The 18,937-nt window shown below is 37.0% G+C and overlaps 1 protein-coding gene across 2 annotated transcripts in view; it reads left to right on the forward strand.

Moving 5' to 3' along the window:
• ANGPT1 (angiopoietin 1) overlaps nt 1–18,937 on the forward strand; it is a 154,330-nt gene that overhangs the window by 110,630 nt on the left and 24,763 nt on the right. For both annotated transcript variants that reach the window (XM_032713788.1, XM_032713789.1), the window contains exon 7: nt 7,133–7,299. In XM_032713788.1, the coding sequence (XP_032569679.1) occupies nt 7,133–7,299 (167 nt within the window). The remainder of the gene's footprint in view (nt 1–7,132; nt 7,300–18,937) is intronic.

Below are 18,937 nucleotides of genomic sequence, written 5' to 3' on the forward strand. Positions count from 1 at the left end.
AGCGTAGCAGCTGAACCAAAGCAAAAGATTCAAGGGCAACCCATAAGTTTGATGCTTGCTCTATTTAGACAGATTATGGAACTTAAATTCAAGTCCCTGCTCAAACTCACATACAGGCTCTTGGTCTTTCCTTCGGGATCTGTGCTCCTAGTCATGCTCATCTTTGCTATTTGAGATTAATCAGCGTATTGGGAAAAGAGAATTAAGTCCTACCTCTCCAAAGTATTTCTTTTTGCATGGAATGAAACAAAAATACTCTTTTAAAAGACTTTTTTATTTCATTTTAAATTTTTAGCCCTAAGACATACCGTTTATTTCTTTACAAATACTAAAAGAGTTATCTTAAGCTTAAATAATTTTAAGCTCAAAATTTTTCTTTCTTCTATGATATGGAAAAAATTAGTTTCCTTTTCTTTAAAATATATCTATCTCCCTGGCATGCTCTTATTAGGAGCCACACTAAGTGTCTGTACATTCCTAGAATCCACTTGTCCTAGAGTGAGAAAGATGGTTTGGGAGAGAGACTCTCAATGAAGCTTGTCTCAATAAGTCCCCTATTTTCAGATGTACTAGTTGTTTTACATGTAGGATATGTATGGAGAAAACTGAGCTCTTTTGGGCTCGTTGCCTAACCAGAGGTAACCTTTGTGCAAGGTTTGCACTTCAAACATGTTTTCTGTCACTGTGATTCTTCTTCATTGGGAATTTTGCTGCTGCTGATACAGTCTGTGTGTTTGAGAAGGAAAAAAGTAAAAAGTGAACATAATTTCTGTATGTCTACTAATATATTTGGTCTAGAATGAAGTGCAACAGCCTGAATTGATGCAGGTTATGAAAAAGGTTTTAAGGCACTTTTCGAACTTGGGCTAATTAGACAGACATTTAGCTCTTAATTTAAACTGACAATAGCTTAGTTTTTGTTTAGCTTAGTTTTTGTTTTAGTCTTTTGAGAAGGTACCTCTGGCTTCAATCTAAACATTTTTTTAAAAACTTGTCAACAAACTTTTGTTAGCATTTTCTAGTAAAAGAAAATCTGAATATTTAGCGTTGTTTTCCCATACTCTTTTAAGTTAACATTATTTAACACATTTTTTGTCTGAGGAAATTGAAATAATTTCTATAGACCATATCTTTATTTCAAATAACATAATGAATATTTCAGTGTGAAGGAAATGAAATTATACAAGTATACAAAAATGTATACAAAAATGTATACAAACCTTTTCTAGAAATTGTCTTAAAGAAAATCCATTCCACATTCTCAGCTAAGGCAAAGGGAGCCGAATATTCTTTATGGCTTCTGGAAAGTCATTGTTACTGTAAAACACTGAATTATTATCTGCTTTATTCAGTGAATTGTCTGACAGAAGATGAACCCATAGGATATATTGACTGTGTCTGGTTTCAATTTTGTTTTGTCTATAAAAAGTCAAAGTTTCCTGTGAGCTTTATCAGACAAAACAAATAAAGTAAGAAAGATAATTGTTTAATGAATCTGGAACAGTATGATTCAAGCAGAATACTCTTACAGATTTTGCCAAAGCTAATAAAATTCTTTTGCACCCTCCTTATTATTTTTGAATAAGAATCAACTTTGTAAATTCTTAAGAGCATTTTTAAAACCAGCATTGAATTCTGTTTCTTTGTTTTTCATGACTGCTTTAGAAGTTTTGATTCTGGTAATCACCATGCAATTGGAAATGAGCTGATGTAGAACTCAGATGTCATCTAAAGTAAATATTGTACAATCATGTTTTTTTGTCCTTGGTTCCTGGTTTGAAGTACTTTAATCCATACAAAAGTATAACAAATTACGTTTATATATTTTATTCTTTTTTTTTTTTCACAAAAATTGGGCACTATGTCAGAATTTACAGAATCTACTATATATTTATAAAGAACCAGAAAACACCTTTGCTTCATTGTAGCACATAAGTAGTTTTAAAATTGTCAGTAAGGCTCTATATTATGGGTTTTTTTTCCTCTGAAAATAAATGTTATCACATCTACAAGAACAAGCTACTCTAAATATAGTACGAAACATCACCTTATTATTCTTCAATGAAAAAGCCTGGGGAAAAATATTACTAATTGTTGGTGATTTTTATATCTTGTTTCAGATTAACATTTGCCAAAATATGATCTTAATGCAATTTTCAGCAGGAAAAATATAAATGTTTTCTGTTTATGAAGAATAATATGAAACATTATAATAATCCATGTTAGGTCAGCACAAAGATTTGTGTATTCTATTTGTGACCAGTAGTGGACAGTTAAGACAGCATATTATTATTATAATGCAAGCATATTTCCCTGTTATATTGTCCTAGCTTCCATAGAGTGCTAGTGAGGAAAATGAAGGAGAATTCTGAGAACTTCTGGAAATTTCTGACCTTTCCCTATTACGTTAAACACTCTTTTGGGAACTTAAAGCCTCTGATTTTCCGATCGTCCCAAAATATTATGCAAACTTCTAGGGAAAAGTAAAATCAAGCATTTTTGGAAAAAAATCTAAAGTTTAAAGAATTAATCTCTCTATTTGGAAACATATAATGAACAAAATATAGAAAGATAATGACAAAATAGTGTCTCTTAGTAATTTGAAATACAATTTTGGAACAGTGCTTACAACCCACTGGGTTTCAGAGTTAATAGCAAACACATTCATGAAATACAGATGTTCCTTTTCCTAGTGGATTGATAGCTGAGGCTAACTTGGATCACCTCATGTACTTCTTTGAGTTTAGGTACAAAACTTTAACACAAATAATTTTAGAAGTATTTACTATAATGTTATGATGCAAAAACCAATGAGTGTGTTGACAGTGTATATGTGTACTGGGAAGTAAACACATTTAATGACAGCTGTGGGTCTGCAATAGGTGACTTCTAATGTTAAATTTTACGATTTAACTCTGTGCCCTAAGGCATTCTCAAAACCAAACTTCTTGTCCAAAGAAGATGACAAGCATGGTCTTAGGCAAGGCTGTGGACATATCACTTGGGGCCCCACAAATTTGAGCAGAAGTATAAACTTAAGTGGTATAGTATAAACTAAAATGCTTGGATTTCATTACTGAATTGTAATTAATGAACGATTACTGAATTCTCTCATGAACAGCAGAATTAATGATGTCTGCTTTTCTGTGGATTTTTGTCCTGTGTCCCACATGGAACTCTCATTCTTATTACTAATAGTCTCCTGAATCCCTATTATTTTCTAAGATTCTCTGTGGCAGAAGCTTAAGTTCCCCTTTTATGTCCCTGAAATCTCTCCCAGATGACTAAGGATCCTCTGAGGCAATACATGCTCAGCATCTGCACTTGGCCAGCTGCTCTGCATGTCCTTATAGGCAATTGGAATAGGTAACTGCTGAGCTTCTGCTTCAGCCTTTCTCCCATCACAAATACCAGTTCTCCTGAAACCTTGTTGAAGTTCAGGTTTGTGTGATTTTTAACCCAACCTCAAAAGTGTTCAAAAAGTATTGCACAAAAAAGTTTTCTGGCTGAGAAAAGAAAAAAATATTTTGTATTTGAAGATAAAATTCTAAAATGTACTTTGAAAGCTAAAGATCTTGAAGGTAAATCAGAAGAACCAAGCACAACCACTTTCTTTGGTACCCTCTGTGTTGGAAATGGAAATGCAAAATTAAATAATTTTTTTTGAGGAGGGTTGGCTAATATTTCATCATTCTGTTCCACAAACAAAAGCTTACATATCTTGTCAAAGTATTAGTGTTCTTGTAGTAGAGACAATCTAAGTAAGATATAAAAAAGGAGAGCTCTGTTGATATTAAGTCAGCCAAAGTATCTGGAAAAAACCAGCATGCATGCAAGTCTTTCTTCAGCTCTGAAATATAGGCAGTAAACTGCAGACTAAATACAAGTTGGAAAAAGTTGAGTTTGGCACAATAAAATTATACCTGAAGAAATTGTTGCCAGCTCTGTGCTTACAGAAATGTACTGCTTCTCTCTGGTTTAGATCTATGAAAGATTTGAGTGCCTGTTTGTTTGTTTATTTATTTCCAGCCATATTAGGTGTTTAATAAAGTACATTACTTTTCCTTAGGAACATTCCTTTCTTCAGAGCTATTTTTTATATCCCACTTACTTCCTTGGTTGCATTTCTAATCTGAGTTTCGATATTGTGGCCCCTTACAGTAAGATTCATTTTTTCATAACTAATGTGATGGCTTTCCTCAGAATTTTTAATATTCCTTTGTATATTCCTTCTGTTCTGTATTGCTGAAGCTTCATTTCCTCAGGTCAGGAGAGCAAGCCACCCAGTGATAGATTTTCATCTTAGTGTAATAGCAGGTGTGAAAAGGGAGATGGAAGTGTAAATACGAAGAATAAAAATTGTTATTTCAGAATAATTATATATGGTGTCTGGAGTTTCTATAGGATACATATGGGGACACATAATGTTAAAAAAGCCACATGTATTACATTCTGAATAGGCTGTAATCCAAATAAGATAAGACATATATAATTCAACAAAGCCACAGTTCAAAGGGGAGTCTCTTCATCTTTCCAGCACTGGGAAAAAAGGAGAGATAATTTCCTGAAAATCTTCCTTTAAAGAAAGACAGCTGATGATGATGATAATTATATATCTTTTGTGACTAAAACCCATGTAGACTGCAAAGAAACCCAGTTTGACTGATATATGAACAACTGTGTTCCACTTCTACATTCTGTATTTTAGAGAAACAAACTTCCCATTAGGTAGTCAATGCAGAGCACATTTTGCCTTCCTCTGAAACAAATGGCAGTGACCAGGGGTAACAGAAGATGTCAGAGACAAACCACTGACTGCTGTGGTATGACACTGCCAAAGATGCTAGAACAGGAGACACCATGTGTGACAGTCACAGGGTAGAGAGACAAGGCAAGAAGATGGAAAGAATCAAAGGAACAGATAGAAAACAGTGATAACTATAGAAGGGTATGTCAGCTGTAGGCAGAGTTTATACAGGTGAGGAATCAGCTCTTGTATTTTAAGAACAATGTGTGAAGCCAAATATGATTGCGACTGCCATCAAAGCAGTAGGTGAGAGGTAACAGAAGCATCGTAATGGGAAAGCTTGAGGAGCAGGAGCTCACACTGGAAGATGGATGTGTTCAAAGCAAGATATCACCAGTATTAGCTACAGCCAGTATTTACAGAGGCTTTTGTAGGAAATAGTCTTCTTGAGAAAGGAGAAATAATGAAATAACATAAAGGAAAAAGCCAACTAATAGTATCCTCACATATTTCAGTCTGAGACTTCTCTGAGACTTGCCACAGATTACTGAATTTAAATTCTTGCAGATTAAACACACTTTGTCCATAGGTATCACTTGATGGTCTTTGAGCCAAAAAAGCAGAGATGCTTATTCAAAACATAAACTAATGTACTCAGTGTAGCCAAAAGGGGCATGTCTTCTCAGCCTCTAGTATCAGTGAGTCACCAAATATTTTTATTAGCTTAGGTACGGCAGTGAAAACAAAAATGACTCCTGAGTAAAGTACTTTCTAATGCAATTCCCTGAAGGAACAACAACAATAACAAAGATCCCTTCATTATTTATTTTTTGGTCCAATCAAACTTCTAAGCTTCTAAATTTTTTAAATTAAATTTCTTTAGAAGTTTGAAGCTAATATACCTGTGCGTTGCCCGAGTGAGTATTAACTGTGCTACCACATGGCCTCTGGGGAGGCAGGATTTCATCCTCAGTGGACCCAATGAATCAGATCTGGAGCCAGAGCAATGCAATTATGAAAAAAGAGAGAGGGGATTCTACTTTCAGTGCTTTCATCCCATAATAGGAGTGACTGAAACAGTATATAGAGAAGACCAAGGTCTTGCCAATGTGCCTCACAGCCACATTTCTCCTTATCTAACTTTTAGTCCCAAGGAAATCTCTTTAACCCTTTTAAAAATATGTACTTTCTGGAAATAATCCAATCTTTTATTTCCTTTGCTCAGGAAATTTCCACAAGGTCTTCTAAAACACTCCTAGAATATCATTGTAATCAAATCAGAAGATTTCTCATTCCATTTTTCCTATCTTAAGAAATATGAATAAGAACAGTCATGTTGGACTAGTTCTTCACAAGTAAAGATTATGGTTTAAAATAATTTCTACCGTTTAAAGAGAAAGAAAAGGAAAATGAGAAATGAAGCTAGGAGTTCTCAGGTATGAACTAATATTTTATGAAGAAAAATAATTCTAATATATAGTAAATAAATTAATAACATTAAATAAATCTTTAATCTTAAAGTAGTAAAATATTCACTACAATTTAAACAACCTAAAACCTGGAATATGCACAAAAATATAGGTCTAGGAATACATTTTGAAAATTGATTATATTTTTTCTTTCATTATTATTTTTCCTTATTTGAAAATTACATAGTTTTCCTAACTGGAAATAAGATCATCTGAATATATGAAATGTGAAGAGAGTTAAGTACCTTAAATATTCTGCTGCTGTTTATTTTTCATTTTTAGAAAATAGAGTTACAATACCCTCTCCTGTGCTTTAGGATAGTGTATAGGAAGAGGCACTGACCTGTCCAGCAGATCTTACATATAGAAGGGAATTTTAAACTACAAACTTCCCTCCATTAGTTGTGGCAGATACTTGACAGGAAAGGTACTGTCCATTCTCCTTTAAAGATTAAGACATGAGCTATCACCTACAACTCACTTGAATTTGGTGTATAACCTATGCTAATGTAAACTCTTTTTTATCTTTTATAATGTATAGAAATCTGTTTTGATTTAATTGTCCTAATGATAGCTAGATTTGACACCATATGAAATGTATTATAGAATATAACTATGTCCAATATTCACACTGAAGGATGTGCAAATACAGCATCATACTATTAATATCATGTAACTGGAAAATGATTTTCAACTTATAACCTCAACTACCCTTTCAAATATCAGTTGAACTTCATGACATTCCTACATCTTACATATTAGTAGAGTCATTTTAGAGACAGTCTAACTGGAGCACAGAAAGCTATGACCGGTAATTAGAATATGTAGGTAAAACATACTGGTGGTTTTATTATTGTATAAAGGTTCTACCAATTACAATAATTACATCTAGTTATTTTGCCAACTTTTTTTCTAGGGTTTTGGTAACCCATCAGGTGAACATTGGCTGGGAAATGAATTTATCTTTGCAATAACAAGTCAGAGGCAATATTCTCTAAGAATTGAATTAATGGACTGGGAAGGAAACCGGGCATACTCACAGTATGACAGATTTCACATAGGAAATGAAAAACAGAATTACAGGTAAGAATCTGTTGAAATTTTTTTGACTCTGCTGAGTGATAAATATTGTTCTTTGTTCGCTTGTTAAATACGAGAGAGGACAATAATATGATACTTTCATCAAAAGTGAGTAGAGGGTAAAAATAAAATAGAAATAACTTTTCTCAGTGATGGAAGGATAGAACAAACCTAACATATCTGAGAACAAGGGATCATGTTGGCTGGTAGAACTGCTAAAACTTGTATAACTTTTACCATCAGAATTGAAAACTGATTGAATAGCAAAATATTTATATTCTGCATTACAACATAAAGAATTTCTACCTCAGAAGCATTAAACTGAAACAATGGACATGGGAATAAAAGACCAAAAATGCTGTCAAACCATCTGATATTTGTAGACTAAAAATTCAGTGTAAATAAAGAGGAAAACCAGAATACTGTATCTTATCATGAGGGAATAATATATAAAACTTTTTTCAGTAATATTTTCTCCTCAATTTTGTTTAAAGATAAAAATGTAGAAAACTTAAATCAGCTTATTTTTTTTAAAAAAAAAAAAAAGAAGAAATGTGAAGATACAAGAAGTGTGGATGATCTAAGTAACTGATTTAATTTTTTTTTAATCATTGTTTCATATGAACAGACAGTACAATGCTGGAAAAAGAGAATGAAACCCATAAATATATCCCAAATTATTTATTACTGCACATCTAGTTAGCATAAGATTTAGGAGAGAAGCAAATATATTGTAAACACAAACATTCAAGTCATAGCATGTGGAACTAGGTTGGTATTCAGATCTTTAAACTCAAGTAACATGATTCTCAGAAATGCTGATTGCCTCCCTTCCCCCAAGGCCCCAGAGAACTGGAAGTGAGAGCAATTTGCTCTTTCTGCTGACAGGGCTCTGCCCAGGTGGGACACAAAGCAGTGCCCCTCTGGGGTTTCTCACGGCGCAGTACTGCATGCTGTAGAAGTGCAAAAGTTACATTTAGAAGCAATCAGTAAGAGTTTAGCTCCTACATAAAGAAAGGAGTATCCATTATTACAAGAATGCATCCTATGACATAAAAGGTCTTTATTTTGCTTGCCAGCATCACTATCTGTGATAGAAGCAACTCCAGAAGGCTGGCTGAATAAAAACCTGATTATTGAGTCCTAAACAGCTGGCCACCCTTCAGAGAATGCTGTTTTCCCTTTATCTGAGGAGCTCCCATGAAGGATTTAAATGATTCCTCTGAAGTTGAAAACCACAGTTCCCAAACTCCTGCTCTCAGTACCTTTCCTTCACAATTGTCGGGTGTTTGCCATGTTTGCCTCAAACACAGAACTACATACCTTTTCAAAACTTGAGTTGCTGTTATTTGAAATAATTTTACCAAACAAACTAGGTGCTTTCCTATTTTGGAAGCTCTTAGGATTTTCTTATAATGAATCACATTAAATGTTGTTTCTGTTAGCAAAAATAAGTAATTATAGGCTGGCTAAACTCACATTAGTTTCAAATAATGTAAACTCACCAAGTAATAATAACCAGTAAAGAGACAAGTTTCTAAGCAGGTCTGGACAGGGGATTAAGGAGATCTGAAATGGAGAAAGGGCATTGAAATAAAAGGAAAAGCTCAAGAAGTGTACATTTAGAAGACATGAAAAAAATATAAGGTTCCAGGTCTCATATTTGAATACAGTACATTTTTAAAAAAAATACCACGAAGTGATAAAATTTGCTTGAGAAAACAGGGAAAATCATTTTCATACTGTTTTTCCAAAATCCAACCCCTACCTTACACAAAGTTAGATTCAGTCTGGATAACTCCCAGTTGGTGATTTCAGAAGGGTTCTGCTTTTTCTCTGAACTGTTTGTATTCTCTTTACTGCTTTTTATTAGCCTACAGAATCTATGATTAAAAAGAGTAATGCTGAACATATGTAAGTTCAAATTTACTCGGGTTTCTTTCTAAATGAGACAGCTCCAAAAGGTTTGCTGGGAATACAAAATAAAATCTATTTATCCCAGATGATGACTGGGGAGAAGGTTGAGATGAGAAGGTGGATCATCATGGCTAGGCTTCGTGAACGAAGGTTTGGGAAGGGCTTTACCCAAATTTGCTATAAGCGTGCTGGTGGCTAAAAAGGCCAATATGAGATAGACAAGTCTGGTTGCAAAAGGCACAGCAGAAGGACTCCTTAGGTGATATTGACAAGACATGATTCTTTCTGCGTTGTCTTTTCTCCTCAAGAGTGATCCTTCGTGTGTTCTCAAAGGAAGCATCTGCAGCGTTATAGATGGTGTGTCTCCAGACCTTCTGATTTGAGGCCAGAGTCAACCAGTTCTGTTGATCAATATGGCCAAGGCTGAGATGTTGTTCCATGGAGTACTTGTATCTTCTCTTCGGGGCTTCTCTCTTGCAGCAGCCAGTGGCAAGTTCACCATAAAGCAAGATCTTAGGGAGGCGGTGGTCCTTCATCCTTGAGACGTGTCCTGCCCAACACAGCTGTGTTCTCAGCAACATGGCCTCGATACTCGTAGCTGCTGCCTGTTCTAGAACAGAGATAATCTGACCAGTGGATGTTTAGGATTGTATGGAGGCAGCATTGATAGAAGTGTTCTAGGAGACGCAGGTGGTGATGGTAGATGACCCATGATTCGGACCCATATAAAAGAGTAGACAGCACTATGGCTCTGTAAACACTGATCTTTGTACTTTTCTTCAAGTGTTTATTTCGCCAAACTCTTTTATGGAGTTTTCTGAAAGCTCTATACGCCTTTGCTAACCTGTTGTCTATCTCTCCGTCAATCTTACCGTCCGAGGAGATGAGGCTACCTAGGTAATTAAACTCCTGGACTGATTTGAGCTCTGATTGGTCAATGGTGATATGGGGATGATGGAAGACTTCCTGAGGTGCAGGTTGATAGAAGACCTCTGTCTTCTTTAAGCTGACTTCCAGCCCCAAAAGATCAGCAGCGTCTGCAAAGCAGGATGTTAAACGCTGCAGAGCTGCTTCTGTGTGGGTGACGAGAGCGGTGTCATCAGCATAAAGCAGCTCCTGGACAAGATGATTTAAGGTCTTAGTGTGGACCTTCAGTCACCTTAGGTTGAATAGGCTTCCATCAGTACAGTATCGAATATAGATACCATCTTCATCATTGAGGTCTACCTGGCCCTTTGGAGCATCATGCTGAAAAAGACTGTGAATAGGGTTGGTGCAAGAATGCAGCCTTGTTTCACACCATTAGTTATTAGAAAGGGGTCAGAAAGTGTGTTGCCATATCTGACTTGGCCGTGCTGATCCTCATGGAGTGATATGATCATTTTAAGGAACTTGAGGGGACATCCTAAACGTTCCAAAATCTGCCATAGACCTTTTCTGCTTACAGTATCGAAAGCCTCGGTAAGATCAACAAAGGTTACACAGGGACCTTTATTCTGTTCCCTACACTTCTCTTGCAGTTGTCTGAGAACAAATACCATGTCTGTGGTACTTCTGTTGGCTCTGAAACCACATTGGCTTTCAGGTAGAATTCCTTCTGCTATAGAGGGTATTAGTCTGTTCAAGAGTATTCTTGCCAGGATTTTGCCAGCAATGGAGAACAGAGTAATACCACGGTAATTTGAGCAGTCTGATTTATCTCCTTTCTTCTTATACAAGGTGATGATGATTGCATCATGAAGGTCTGATGGTAGTTCACCTAGTTCCCAACTACAAACCATACCACAAACTTGTGAAATTTAGCATGGAGTGCTTGGCCCCTATGCTTCCAGACTTCAGATGGAATTCCATCAACCCCAGCTGCCTTGCCAATTTTCACTTGCTGTATGGCCTTAAGATTTTCTCCCATAGTAGGGGCAATATCCAATTCGTTCTTCACTGATTGTTGTGTGATGGACTGAATTGCTGAGTCTTGAACTACATGGTTGGTACTGAAAAGAGTCTGAAAGTGTTCAGACCATTGATTCAAAGTGGAGGTTTTATCTGTCAGAAGCGTTTGACCATCTGCGCTGAGTAGAGGGCTTTGTACCTGGTATGTAGGTCAGTATGCTGTTTTCAAGGCCTCATAGAATCACTGAAGCAGTAAATGCATAAAGATAAATGACAATTGAACAGGAAAATCAGTGTTGCACCACATGTGAAAGTTTCAATAACAGTATCTAAATTATTTATTTCTTTTAGAACATCCTTAGTTTTCCTATCTTCACAGGATGATTATACAGAGGCTGTAAATATGATGAAAATATCTCTGTCAGTTTCTTTGGAATCTTACACTGTGACAAGTAAAATCTACATAGAGTAAGAAGAGCCAGATCTTGCAGATCTCCCATTTAGTGAAGTGTTTCTTAATTTAATTAAGAATTATTCATACAACTATAAAAATGTGAGTTGAAAGAGAATCCTAGAAGACACACAGTCTGTCCTCTTTTCCTGTGTAGACTCTGCCTAGCCCACTCTTGATAGTCTGTTGACGTTGTTTGATGTTTTCAGGAGCTATACAGCTAGAAAGCTAAGAACTAGTTGCCATTACTGAAACTGGTTGGGATGAATGCCCTGACTAGAGTGTGGCTATCAGTGACTACAGAAGGGATTGGCAAGGAAGGAAAGTTGGAGGCATTGCCCTCTACATCAGTAAATGGATAGACTGTGAAGAGTTGTTTCTGAAGAACAACCACAAGCAGGTTGAAAGCTTATGGGTAAGAATCAGAGAATAAGGCAACAAAGGGAACGTTATGGTTGGTGTCTACTACGGGCCACTGCAGGAGCCTAATGACGAAGCCTTTTTGTACCAGCTATGGGAGGCCACACACTTGCAGGATCTTGGCTTGCTGGGGAACTTCTGTCACCACAATATCTGCTGGAAAATTATCATAGCAAGCTGTAGACAATTCAGGGGACTCCTGGAGTACACTGAGGGTAACCTCTTAAGCCAGATAATAGACAGCCTTACCAGAGTGGATGCAATACTGGATCTGATGGACACCAACCTAAGTGAGCTGATCGGTGACATCAAGATTGGAAGCAACCTGCACTACAGTGGTCATAGAATGGTAGAATGGTTTCAGTTGAAAGGGACCTTAAAGATCATCTAGATCTAACTCTCCTGCCATGGGCAGAGACACCTGCCACTAGACAAGGTTGCTCGTGCACTGGTGGAGTTCACAGTCCTGAGGGATATGGATCAGGCAAAGAGTAATGTTGGAACACTGAATTTTAGGAAAGCAAAATTCCAGCTGGTCAACAAATTAACCAGTAGGATCCCCCTGGAAACTGTCCTTAGGGACAAGGGAGCAGAACAGAATTTGTATATCTTTAAGGACACTTTCCATAGAGGTCAAGAGCTAGCAATCCCCATGTGCAAGAAATCATGAAAGGAAGGCTAGAGAGCATCATAGCTGAGTCAAACCTGTTGATCAAATTAAAGGCCGAGAAGAAAACACACAGACAGAGGAAACAGGGCCAAGTATCCTGGAAAAAGTGTAGGGACACTGCCTGGTTATGTAGGGATGAATTCAGGAAGGCCAAGGTGCAGCTGGAGCTGAACTTGGCAAATACAAATAATAATAAGGACTTCTAAAGATATGTCAACCAGAAAGAGAAGGTCAAATAAAATGTACCCTCCTTGATGAGCAAGACTGACAAAGTGCTAACAACAGACAAGAAGAGTATTGAGATACTCAGCAAATTTTTTTTCCTCAGTCTTCACTGACAATGTCTGTTCCCACAACTTTCCAGTGAATGGCCCACAGGATGGGGACTGGAGAAGTAAAGTCCTTCCCACTGTAAGAGAAGATCATGTTTGTGACCATCTGAAGAGCCTGAACATACATAAGTCTATGAGATCTGATGAGATGTATCTCAGAGTCGTGAGGGAATTGGCTGAAGTAGTTGCCAAGCCACTCTGTGATATTGAAAAGTCATGGCAGTCAGGTGAAGTTCTTGGTCAAAGAACTTTCCCTTGGACAAAGGGAAATATTTTATCCATTTTTAAAAAGGGTAAAAAGAAGAACCCTGGGAACTACTGGCCTGCCAGCCTCACCTCTGTTCCTAGGAAGATCATGGAACAGACCCTTGTAGAAGCTATGCTAAGGAACATGGAAAACAAGGATTTGAGTCAAGACAGTCAGCACAGCACCAAAGGCAAATCTTGCCTGACCAACCCAGTGGCCTTCTATGATGGAGTGACTCCATCAGTGGACAAGGGAAGGGCTACAGATGTCCCATTTAGATTTCTGTAAGGTCTTTGACATGGGCCCCCCCAACACTATTATCTCGAAATTTGAGAGAGATATATTTGATGGGTAGACTGTTCCGTGGATGAGGAACTGGCTGGATTGTTACATCCAATAGGAAATGGTCCCTCAAGGGTACATAATGGACCAGAACTGTTTAACATCTTGACTAATTACATACACAGTGGGATAAAGTGCACTCCTAGCAAGTTTGCAGACAATAGCAAGCTGAGTAGTGAAAATGACACACCTGAAGGATGGAATACCATCCAGAGGGACTTGAACAAGCTCGAGGAGTGGGCCTATGGGAATTGCATGAGGTTCAATATGACCAAGTGAAGGGTGCTACACCTGAGTTGGGGCAACTCCTGGTACCTATACAGGTTGGGGGATGAACAGGTCAAGAGCAGCCCTGGTGAGAAGGACTTGGGGGTTTTGGTGGATGAGTGGCTGGACATGGCAATGTGAGCTTGCAGCCCAGAAAGTCAACTGTGTTCTAGGCTGCATCAAAAGCAGTGTGGGCAGCCAATTGAAGAAGGTAATTCTGCCCCTCTACTCTGTTTTTGTGAGACCCCCACCTACAGTACTGCATCCAGCTAGGGGATCCACAGCACAGGAAAGACATAGACCTGTTGGAGTAAATCCAGAAGAAGGCCATCAAGAAGATCACAGAGCTGAAACCCCTCTCCTATGAAGGCAGACTGAAGGAGTTGGGATTGTTCAGTCTGGAGAAAAGAAGGCTCCAGGGAGACCTTAGAAAAGCTTTTCAGTACTTAAGAAAAACAGAGACAGAGTTTTTAGTAGGGCATGTTGTCATAGGACAAGAGACATTGGTTTTAAACTAAAAAAAACTAGATTTAAGCTAGATATAAGGACAAATTTTTTTACAATGAGGGTGGTGAAATACCAGAGGAAAATGGTGGTAGATGCCACATCCCTGGAAACATTCAGGGTCAGGTGGAACAGGGCTCTGAGCAACCCTATCTGGTTGAAGATGTCCCTATTCACTATGAGGGGTTTGGACTAGATGACCTTTAAAGATCCCTTCTAACACAAACTTCTGTGGTGTTATGATTCTACAATTTTATTACATTATGATACTGAATATTGTAAAGGATTCATATATGCAAGGTCAGACCAGAAAAAAATGCAATTTATCAGAAAATATCTGTTTAAAAATGTTTTATTTAGACACAAATAATGCTTAACTCCTTAACTTATCAGTATCTAAGATATGGAGGGAAATCAACAGAGGTGTTCCATAAACACTGGGAAATTCTTTACTTCAGATTTCAGGAAAGTACTCATATACAAGCTTTACAAGGTGTATACTGTTGTTTGTATAGCAACCTTGTTTTCAAAGAGGAAAACAAAGCCTCTAGTGTAGGTCACACTCAGGATTTATCTAATGTAACAATGGCCTAACTATTTTTGTGTATCTACTTATTCATCAATAAAAGGCAGATACCTGTTATCTATTTTCATTATCAGATCTTTCAAGCTGTCTCCAAATTGGTGATGTCTTCAGTCTTGGTTTTCTCTATCCTTTTCCCTCAACTGGTTAATTTTCAGTTATCTTCTCCAAAGTGATATATTTCCTTCATCAAAACTGGATAATTCTTCTCCATGTATTCAGTTTCATGTGCCGGCAAAAACCACCCTCCAGCAGTTTTTTTTAGGCTATTGCTGATAAACTTTCAATAGTTAAATTTGATTGTGTTTTTATGTTTCTAGAAAATTTTCTTTCCTTTGGTGTTTTAGGGCTTTTCAACCACATATCTGGAGAGAAGCTTGTTTTCCAATGTGTTCCAATACAGTTATCCCTACGGAACATAGTGGGCATGTCATTATCTCCTCCTCCAGACTCCTAGATTAATTTTTTAAGAAAAGCAAAATATATGAGCAAGAACAAAAGTATCTTAATTTCCCATAAAACTTATCTACAATAAAATAAACATCAATTCAAACTGCTGATTACTTGAGGCAACAAAAAAGATATTTTGTAACAATTTTCTAGCCTTAAGCATCAACCTGGATTTCATGAATTGAAGTGATTAATCACAAGGCAGACTTGTTTTCCTACAGGTAGGTAAGATAAAGATTTTCACTGCTAACATTAAAACTGTTGAACCCTAGGAACAGACTGCAGGACCCTATCTGAGACACTCGATTCTCTGTGCATGTCTGGAGAGAGATAAGCGCCTTAGACAGAAGCCAAATCAGGCAACATGCAAAACAGAGAGCTGCCCAGAGTTAACCATTAGGAAATTCTGAAAATAGCAAGGCATCCATTTATATCCACTGACAATTCACAGCTCACAGCCTGAAGGTAGGAGACAATGTCTTGTCTTGGAAAAGAAATGAAAGACCCTGGGTTAATGCATCCATTTGCCAGAGGGTATCCAGACCACAGTTGTTGCTTCCCAGGAGAAAGCAGCAATCCGTGCTGCAGAGAAACAGGCTGGTCATGGAGCTCTGACACTGTTACTGTGACAGGAAGAATTCACTGTTCAATGAATGAGTAGGTACCAGGTCACTTGTCAATGAGGTGGGAGAGGGATTTCTCCATGTCTCATTTTGAATTAAATAGGTTTTTATTAAATGATATGTTATGAAGCCGTGAGTTCTTTTCTGCTACAGGCTTATGTTTGTACTCCCTTTGAGGATCAGTGAATCCTGAACAATTTCACTGCAGCAGGACACATGTGCTGGTTATGGCATTGCTGTGAAGGAAGTTTTGTGGTTTTAAACCTTTCTGTTGCTGAGTCAGTAAAACCCACAGCTCCTACATGGTAGGTAGTCACTCTGATAAATTGTTACATAAAAAGTGAAGAGTATCAGCTGCTAGTAGCTCACCCACTTACTACCTAGTGAGGATTTCTACAGAAAAAAAATTAGTAGGTTTATGTGTGAATAATATTATTCCAAACAAGAACAAGGTAGTAAAATCCTTGCTGAGGGCTACTGCGCAGGCACATAAGTCTGAGAGAACTCTTTAATGTATGTAAGTATTGGCTGAAAAATTGTCAATAGAAACGTGGTAGTGATCTCATTTGTTACATATTATAGCTCAGTGGAAATTTCACCAGCTGTGCCCCAGCTAAGAGGGGGAGACAGAGCTTGATGTGGCACCTAAGAGAAAGCTGCACAGACTTTAATAAGGTGTTGGCCAATTTTGCATTCTCCAATTTAAAATGACTACTCTCATCTTGTTTTTATTATCTTTAATCTATATTACTGGTCTTCCTGCACAGTGTTGCTCTCTTTTAAGCCTCTGTTGCTATATGCTACCTCTATATTTGCATTAAGAATGCCAAAGAAGTATTTTTAAGAAATTTATATGATCCTGTTGTGAAGGGACTTCACTGTCCCAAGGTAAGAACTCCCACTTTTACCAGCTCTCCTCAGCAAGAAGAGCTGTTTCTTTAAATTCTGTCAAAGCATTTACAAAGAGCTTAAACCTATTGATGTTTGTATTAGTGTAGAATTTAGCATAGAATCCAGTAATATTGTTTCTTCCTCTCCACTGGGCTTTGATATGAAAGAGTTCCTGAAAAAAAGATCCTGTGAAGCTAAGACACTTCTGGGTATTTTCCATGCACAAGGAATTTTTTTTTTTGTCAAAACTATTATGTGTAGAATATTCAGATATATCCAAGAACTTATGGCATTAAATTCAGACTATTTATCACAGGGACATAAGTGATGTGATATTTGCCTCAACTTCTATAAAAAAAATACCATAATAACTAAGTTTTAATGTTTAATGTTACAATAATTTTCTTGTAACTTTTTCACTCTTTAAATTCACTTAATTCTTGTATAACATAAGTGTTAAAACTCTCTGAAACTTGTAATAATTATCAGAATGTAGGTTAGCATAGTGAAAATTTGTGTACAAAGTGTAAGGGATATGTGTAAGGATATCAGATAAATACAGCATCACAGTGTGAACAATTAGAGTTTCATTAATGTTTGCTAATCAATGATATGCTTACAATTTAGGATTGCAGTATAATGCATCTATAAGTTTAAGGGTGCAAATTGAAAGGTTAAGGCAAAAGTAAAATGCAGAATGAGATAAAAAATTTCTCAGTAAAATTCTCGATTACAAAATATTTCTGCATTGGAATAGCTTCTTTGATGCAGATTCCCTGATTGCACTGTTCCCCTTGCTATTATCTGTGAAACTTGGAAAGCAGAGTACATTTTCAGGATCCAAATTCAGGTCCAGCTCAAAATACTTCACTTGGACATTATTCTTGTCGTAACCTTGATCAAACCTGAAGAAACTGACATTTCAAATCTCAGTCCAGAAAAGGTTGAAATTTGGATACAAAGAATGAGATGTGCCTCTGATTTCACTCAGAAAAGTTATATTCTTCCTGTGAATGACCAAAATCTTCATCAGAGTGAACTTGACCGCTAAGTGTTTACAAGATTATGATGAACTTATTTAGCATTAGTGACAATATTTCCAGAATAAATTAAAAAAAAAAATTAAAAAATTAAAAAATAATAATAATAAAAAAAGTGCTGCTTGGAAAGTTTCCAGAAATGTCCACAATTTTCACCATTAGCCAAAAATCAAAACTTAATTACTCCACGATACAGAAGTGTGGGACTGGTAGGGCCCCTTTACAGTTTCTAACACAGAGATGTGTGCTGTCTGTGCCCTTTTAGCTATTGACTCTCTGCCCACGCTCTGAGCTAAACAGAAGCTGGGTAGACCTGTCAACGTGGCATCAAGCCCAAGCATCCTGTCCTTGAGTAGGTTCAGTGTCACACTTATTGCGACAGTACAGCTTCCAGCCAGGATGGAGTGTGGGCAGAATGAGCTCATGTCTGCTCAGAGAACTGACAGAGCAAGCTTTCATCTGCCTGAAAAACAAATGCAGAAATTCTTAGAGTGACCCTTATTTAATCTAGTATGTACATGGTTAAAAGTCTCTGAAGTCTGTTACCAAAATCCCAGAAAACCAACCCCCAGGGCTTTTTTCACCTCCTTTTATCATTAACAGCTCTCTTGGCAAGGTTTCTAGAGCCTGATCCTGAGAACACTTTTTGCACTGATTCACTATATTTTCAGGATAATACCAGCAAAGTGATGTGGTATTTTCTGTAAGTTTGCTTCTTTCATGAGTCAAAAAGTAAAGTGTACCTGTGGGGTAGAGAATTTGGCAAGGGGATTATCCCAGAAGTTTTCATAGTCATTCATTGCATCAATCTTTAAGAATTTCTTGTTGTTTTGGTTTTGTGTTTTGTTTTTATTTGGTTTTTTCCCTATCAAATGGAAACATACTTGATTTTGCTCTCTCTCTCTTTAATGTCAATGAAGAGTGATATTATTCATTATTTGGTTCACAGCAGCAACGCAGTAGATGAGTTAGACTGTAAAGTAGAAATATACACCATGTCTAAGAAGCTACTAA

This window comes from Chiroxiphia lanceolata, chromosome 1 (assembly GCF_009829145.1).
Source record: "Chiroxiphia lanceolata isolate bChiLan1 chromosome 1, bChiLan1.pri, whole genome shotgun sequence".
Lineage (NCBI taxonomy): Eukaryota > Metazoa > Chordata > Aves > Passeriformes > Pipridae > Chiroxiphia > Chiroxiphia lanceolata.